Source organism: Tupaia chinensis, unplaced genomic scaffold (assembly GCF_000334495.1).
Source record: "Tupaia chinensis unplaced genomic scaffold, TupChi_1.0 Scaffold000201_1, whole genome shotgun sequence".
Taxonomy (NCBI): domain Eukaryota; kingdom Metazoa; phylum Chordata; class Mammalia; order Scandentia; family Tupaiidae; genus Tupaia; species Tupaia belangeri.
Window position 1 is genome coordinate 2,377,797 of NW_006159676.1, and position 7,411 is coordinate 2,385,207.

At 51.2% G+C, this 7,411-nt stretch overlaps 1 protein-coding gene across 1 annotated transcript in view; it reads right to left on the reverse strand.

The window, feature by feature from the left end:
• Positions 1 to 7,411, reverse strand: part of CCDC124 (coiled-coil domain containing 124) — a gene marked incomplete in the record, with an annotated part of 11,818 nt that overhangs the window by 1,150 nt on the left and 3,257 nt on the right. Inside the window, 2 exon segments of the mRNA XM_014587323.1 lie at positions 469 to 658; positions 4,188 to 4,356. Coding sequence (XP_014442809.1) covers positions 469 to 658; positions 4,188 to 4,346 — 349 coding nt within the window.

Consider the following 7,411-nt stretch of genomic DNA (forward strand, 5'->3'; position numbering starts at 1 on the left):
CAGGGATATGGGACGGGGTGGAGAAAGCAGAGCAGGGAGGGAGGGAGGTGGGGAGAGAATGATGGGGTGGGGGGAGCCCGGGGAGGACATAAATAATCTTAAGTTCGAAATCCTTCAACACCTGCGCCCCAGCGCCCTCCCCTCTGCCCAGGCTGAGCAATCTCTAACTTCCCTGCACCCCAGCACATAGTTAGGTGCCAACTTGAGGCTCCAGGCATCCCATAGCACCTTGGAGCCCCCGGAGATGGAAGCCCGGCCTCTGCCAAGCAGGTGAGTACACGCATGCGCAGAGCCGAGTTGTCTGCACCGCGCTCAGAGCTGCCTGCCAAGCTGCCGCCCACTCACTCATCGCCAGGCAGAGCCGGGGCGGCTTATCTGGGGGGACCAGGGGAGCACTGTGGTCTCTGCCTTGGGGTCAGGTCCTGGGGCCTTCAAAAGGGCTGCTCTGGGGTGGGTTCCAGGGCCCACCTGTGTCCGCGGCCTCCTTGTGCTGGTGGTCGCGCCGCAGCGTGTCCTCGATCTGCGCACGGGTGACTTTGCTGGGCGCGGCCACCCGGGGGGCCTTGCCGCCTTTTAGCTTTGAGTCCTCCTCTTCCAGCAGGCGCTGCGTCTCCTTCTTCCGCTCCAGCTGTTCCAGGCGCCTCTTCTCCTTCTCCTCCTGCGGGAGTAGAGGGGTTAGACCGAGGACGGAGGAACCCGTCCTGGTGGCACTGGTCAGCCAGGGTGGATGAAAGCCTGCGGTGTCACCCCAGACCTTATGCTGGGTGCAGGGGTCGGGCCTGACGCACCAGGGGAGGATCCCCGATGAGAACTGGGAACCTCGGCAGGACAGGGGATGGCTCTTGAAGGAGGCCTGGCTGGAGGAGGGCTGGCCAGGGGGAGAGCAGAGGACAGGGGACTTCATAGTGGAAGGTATGGCAGATGCAAGGGCCCTGAGGCATGAGCCACTTGGCATCAGAAAAGGACAGCTTAAGGACCAGCAGTTAGCGTAATGCCTATGTCGCTGGACTCCCATGTAGTCAACTGCAGTTCAATTCCTGGACCCGGTGGCTTAAACTCATGCGGAGCATGTGTGTGTGTGTGTGTGTGTGTGTGTGTGTGTGTGTGTGTGACTCTCTGGTCAATATGAAATAAGTAAATGAGTAAATAAAATTTAAAAAAAAAATCAGTCTAATGTTGCAACAACCTTTTTAAAAAAAGAAAGAAAGACAGGCCGGCAAGTAGTGTGGTGGATAAGGGTGCTGGTTTCCCACATGGCTGACCACGGTTCAAGTCTTGGACCTGGTGGCTTGCTTTCTCACTCTTTCTCTGTGTGTGTGTGTGACTCTCTGGTCAATATGAAATAAGTAAATGAGTAAATAAAATTTAAAAAAAAAAATCAGTCTAATGTTGCAACAACCTTTTTAAAAAAAGAAAGAAAGACAGGCCGGCAAGTAGTGTGGTGGATAAGGGTGCTGGTTTCCCACATGGCTGACCACGGTTCAAGTCTTGGACCTGGTGGCTTGCTTTCTCACTTTCCCTCTCTCACTCTCTCTGTGTCTTTCTGGTCAATAAATAAATAAATAAATAAATAAAATGAATAAATAAATAAAGTTAAGTAAGTAATTAAAAAGACAAAAGAAAGAAAAGAACAGCTTAGAGCCTAACGTGGTCTTTTAAATTATTTTTTTAATTTCACTTTCTTTCTTTCTTTCTTCAAATGTGACCAGAGAGGGACAGAATGAGAGAGAGAGGGAAAATGAGAAAGCAAGCCACCAGGTCGGGGACTCGAACCACAACTTGCCATGTGATAGTTCAACGTCTTAACCACCACGTCACCTCCTGGCCCCAATAAATTATTCTTAAAAAACAATATATTAGTGAGGCCGGCAGGTGGTGCGGTGGTTAAGACGTTGGACTCCCACATGGCAAGCTGTGGTTCAAATCCCCGACCTGGTGCCTTGCTTTCCCACTTTCCCTCTCTCTGTCACTCTCTAATCAAGTCGAAATAATAATAATAATAATGATAAATAAAATTAAATAAATAATGCTTTAAAATAAAAAATTAAGGGGCTGGCAGGTGGTGGTTAGGTTAAGGGTGCTGGACTCCCACATGATCAACCATGGTTCAAGTCCTGGACCTGGCGGCTGTGCCTCTCTGGTCAAATTAAAATAAATGAAAGAATGAATAAATAAATAAAGTTAAATAAAATAATTTTTTAAAGAACTAAAAAAGAAAAAAGAAAAGAAAATGAAGACAAAAATAGTTGCACACATTGAAGGATCTCCACAGACAGGACGTGGAATGGGGACAGAGAGGGACAGGCAGGGAACCAATGAACACAGCAGGCTCAGTGTTCACCTAAGACAAGGCGGGTCCCAGCTGCACCGGAAGACCACGGAGCACACGGGACCTGGGTGCAGGGCAAGCACCCCCAATCTGCTCCCCCGAACCACGCCCCTCGCATCTCACCAGCCCAGAGCGGGCACCGCGCTTGGCCGCGACTGCTCGCTGGTGCCATCTAGTGTCCGAGCAGGTCAGCATCAGCCCTGCAGCCCCACCAGGAGCCAATACCGCAACCCTCCTGGGGTCGGCCCTAGGCTCCCGGGGGCTCTATGTTTTGGGGTGTGTGTGTGTGTGTGTGTGTGTGTGTGTGTGTGTGTGTTTGTATTTCTTTTCAATTTACTAGCGGGTGCGTGCCCTGGCCAGAGAGAGAGAGATAGAGACAAATTAGGAGAGAGAAAGAACAAGACGAAGCACCCCCCATAGGGAGCATTTCTGCTCCTGTTGGAATTTTGGGCATGCGCACACGCCTGACCTGGGGTTTTTGTTTCTTCTTGTTAAATTTGCTATAGGGTGTATGTTCTCGCGAGGGGGAGAGAGAGAGACAGAGAGAGAAAGTGAGAAAGCATTTCCCCCAGGACGATGGCCAGGATGGAGCCTTTTTTTCTTTTTTGAAAGAATTATCTAGTGGCTCGCAGATGGCATCGTGGTTAAGGTGCTGGACTCTCACCTCGTCAAATGCGGTTCGAGTCCCAGATGCACTGAGATTGGGTGCACGTGCGTGTATGCCCAAAATCCTGAGACCAGAATGAAGGAGAAGGGATTGTGGTGGAGAACAGAGGAGAAGGGATTCCGGTGTGGCCCTCCCCCCTGAGGGATGACTTCTCCCTTTCAGTCTCTTTGACTAGCATACGTGCACTATAGCAAAAATCTCTTTAAAAAAAAACAAAAGAGGGGCCGACAGGTTGCATGGTGGTTAAGGTGCTGGACTCCCACATGGCTGTCCATGGTTCAAGTCTCAGACCCGGAGGCTTAAATTCTCTCTCTCCTTCTCTAGTCAAATTAAATAAAAGCAATATAAATAAATAAATCTTCTTAAAAAGAAGTATTTAATTTTATTTATGTATTATTATTATTTTAGATATTTAGTTTTGTTATTATTATTATTTTACAGAGAGGTTTTTGCTACAGGGCACATGCGCTTGCCAGAGAGACAGAAACAGAAAGAGAGATAAAAATAGAAATCACCCCCCCACGGGGGGGTGGGATGACCACGCCGCAATCCCTTCTCCTCCATTCTCCTCTCGGGATCTTGGGCACGCACGCACACGCACCCGGTGTGAGTTTAAGCCACCGGGTCCGGGACGCGAACCGCAGTCGACTACGTGGGAGTCCAGCTACATAGCCATTACGATAACTGCTGGTCCCAGCTTCTCTGTTTTTTATAAACGCCTGGAGCCGCCTGGCCCTGAGTCCACAGGGAAGAGACAGGGGACCTGTCACAGCCTCCCCGTCCTGGGTCCTGGGCAGTGGTGGCAGCGGGGCCGGCTGGCTCTCAGCTGTGAAGCCCTCCCATGCACTGCCGGGTGCCCCCGAGCATCTGGCCCCCACTCCCCAGGGAGCTGTGACAATCACACCTGTCTCCACACAGTGACAAGCGTCCCCTGGGGGGGGGCAGAATGGCTGCCGGGCAAGAATATCCAGTCTGGTCCAGGCTGGCCTTCCAGGAAGGAAACGCAGGAGCCCAGAGAGGCTGGACTCGAACCCCTGCCCGCCGCTTCCCTAATGGACCGAGGCCTCGCTGCCTCAGGGCCTTTGCACCAGCCTCTGCTTCCAGCTGGTCCCCTCCCTGGGCAGCCCCAAGCCCGGAGGGAACTCCCGCTGCCCGAGACCACGCTGGGTCCCAGGGCGAGGGCCCACCCACCTTGCGCTGTTCCTTCTTCATGACGTGTTTGTCCTCATCCTTCCAGTAAGCATCCTCCAACTCCTTCTGTTTCTTGGCATCGGCCGCGGCCTTGGCCTCCGCCCTGCGTGCCCGGGCCGCTGCCGACTTGGTGTTCTCGCCCTGGAACTTCTTGGGCATTCCTCAGCAGCTGCGGGGAGAGGGTGGGCAGTCACCATCACAGAGTAGCACCCCACACTCACGCCTGGAATGCCCAGACCCCCGGGGGCCTCAGAGATCTGGTCTGATTGATTTGTTTTGTTTTTTTAGCCGAGGGGCATGTGCACTCAACAGAGAGAGACAGAGAGAGAGGGAAAGGGAGAAATCACCCCCCAGGGGGGATGGCCACACAGAAATCCCTTCTCCTCCGTTCTCCTCTCAGGATCTTGGGGCATGCACGCACACACACCCAGCATGAGTTGAAGTCACCGGGTCCGGGACTTGAACGGCGGTCGACTACATGGGAGTCCAGCGACATAGCCATTACGCTAACTGCTGGTCCCAAAAATAAAATAATTCTTTAAAGAAATGCACTCTCCCTCAGGACCCCCAGTTAGCGTAATGGCTATGTTGCTGGACTCCCATGTAGTTTACCACGGTTTGCGTCCCGGACCCGGTGGCTTAAAACTCACACCAGGTGCGTGTGCGTGCGTGCCCAAGATCCTGAGAGGAGAATGGAGAAGGGATTGCAGCGTGGCCATCCCCCCTGGGGGGTGCTTTCTCGCTTTCTTGTCTGTCTCTCTCTGTCTGTCTAGCGAGCGCATGCGCCCTATAGCAAAAAACCTCTCCAAAAAAAAATAAATAAATAAAAACATACATACATACATAAAAGTTAAATAAAATAATTCTAAAAAAAAAAAGAATGGGACCAGTAAATGGCATCATGGTTACATCACTGGACTCCCACGTATTCGACTGCTGTTTGAGTCCCGGACCCAGCAGATGAAACTCATGCTGGGTGCGTGTATGTGCGTGCTCATAACCCTGAGAACATGGGGGAGAAGGGACATTAGCACAGTCACCTCCCCTGGGGTGTGATTTTTCACTTTCCCCCTCTCTCTGTCTTCAGTGAGCTCATGCACCTTGTGGCAATAAATTTAAATAATAGTATATATATATATATATATATATTCTTTTTTTGTAATTTGAACTTTATTTATTTTTAATTCTGAACAGAGAAGGACAGAGTTAGAGAGAGAGAGGGAAAGTAAGGAAGCAAGCCGCCGGGTCTGGGACTCAAACCACGGTCAGCCATGTGGGAGTCTGGCGCCTTAACCACCATGCCACCTGTCGGCCCCAATAACAGTATAATTATAACTGAGATGCTAGCTGCTGTTGTGTATGATAGATGTGGTCTAAACCAATCCCTCCCCCAGGTGCAGCTAAGACTGGCATTTTTCAAATTAAATTTAATTTATTATTGTTTTTAAAGAATTATTCATTTCATTTTATTTATTCAGATTTTTTTTTTTTGGAGAGATTTTCACTGTAGGGCGCGTGTGCTCGCCAGACAGACAGAGAGAGACATAGAGAGAGAAAGCGAGAAATCACCTCCCAGGGGGGATGGTCACGCCGCAATCCCTTCTCCTCCATTCTCCTCTCGGGATCTTGGGCACGCACGCACACGCGCCCGGTGTGAGTTTTAAGCCACCGGGTCCGGGACACAAACCGCAGTCGACTACGTGGGAGTCCAGCGACATAGCCATTACGCTAACTGCTGGTTCCCTTTATTCAGACTTTTTAATTTGACCAGAGAGACACATGGTGTAGAGGAGGGGGGAGTGAGAACGCAAGCCACCAGATCTGGGACTAGAACCTTGAACTGTAGTCAGCCACATGGGAGTGTCCAATGCCCAAACACCATGCCACCTAATGGTCCCTATTTGTTATTATTATTATTCATTTGACCAGAGAGAGAGAGAGAAGGAAAGTGAGAAAGCAAGCCACCAGGTCCGGGACTCGAACCGCAGTTGGCCATGTGGGAGTTCAGCGCCCTTAACGGCCATGCCACCTGCCGGCCCCTAAGACAGTCCTCTGTATCAGCTTTTGCAAGAGGAGGCATCCACAGGGTGCTGTCTCTTTCTCCTTCTCTGTTTCCGCAGGGGAAGTGACATGCCCGAGTCCCCATGGCTACTTACGGCAGGGGCCACGACTCCGGCCATCTAGTCCTCCCGGGTAAACCCTGCCCCAGGGCCCCAGCAAGCCCCTCGGGGGACATCAATGCAGATCGGGCCTCTATGGCCTTGGGGACCCGTGACCCTATATGGAGGGTGGCCTCTAGGCCCTGGGACCCGGGCAGAGATTAGAGTGAAATAAATGGAGGACCAGGAGTCTTGGATTCATGCTCTGGCTCTGGAACTGGGGTTAAGGTGCTCTCTCCTTTTTGTTTTTTTTTTTTTAAGAATTATTTTAGAGGGAACCAGCAGTTAGCGTCATGGCTATGTCGCTGGACTCCCACATAGTCGACCATGGTTCACATCCCGGAGCCGGTGGCTTAAACTCACACCGGGCGCGTGTGCGTGCGTGCCTCACCATCCCCCCAGGGGGTGCTTTCGTGCTTTCTGTCTCTCTGTCTCTTGCTGATAAGTACAAGCACCTTAAAGCAAAAAAAAAAATTAATTAATTAAATAAATTTTATTTATTCGTTCATTATTTTAATTTGACCAGAGAAAGACAGAGAAAGTGAGAAAGCAAGTCACTAAGTCCGGGACTCAAACCGTGGTCAGCCAGGTGGGAGTGCCCAGTGCCTTAACCGCCACGCCACCTACTGGTCCTCCCTTTTTTATTTTTTTTAAAGAATTAGTTTATTTATTATTATTATTTAAATTGACCAGAGAGAGAGAGAGGGAAAGTGAGGAAGCAAGCTGCCAGGTCTGGGACTCGAACTGCAGTCAGCGTTGTGGGCGTTCAGCACCCTAACCACCTTGCCACCTGCTGCTGCCCCCCCCACCCCCTTTTTAACCAGAGGATGTTTGAGCTTATCAGAAACAAAGAGGGGAGGACCAGCGGTTAGCGTAATGGTTATGTCGCTGGGCTCCCACGTAGTTGACCGCGGTTTGAGTCCCAGACATGGTGGCTTAAACTCATGCCGGGCGCGTGTGCGTGCGTGCCCAAGATCCCGAGAGGAGAATGGAGGAGAAGGGATTGCGGCGTGGCCATCCCCCCTGGGGGGTGATTTCTCGCTTTCTGTCTCTCTGTCTCTCTCT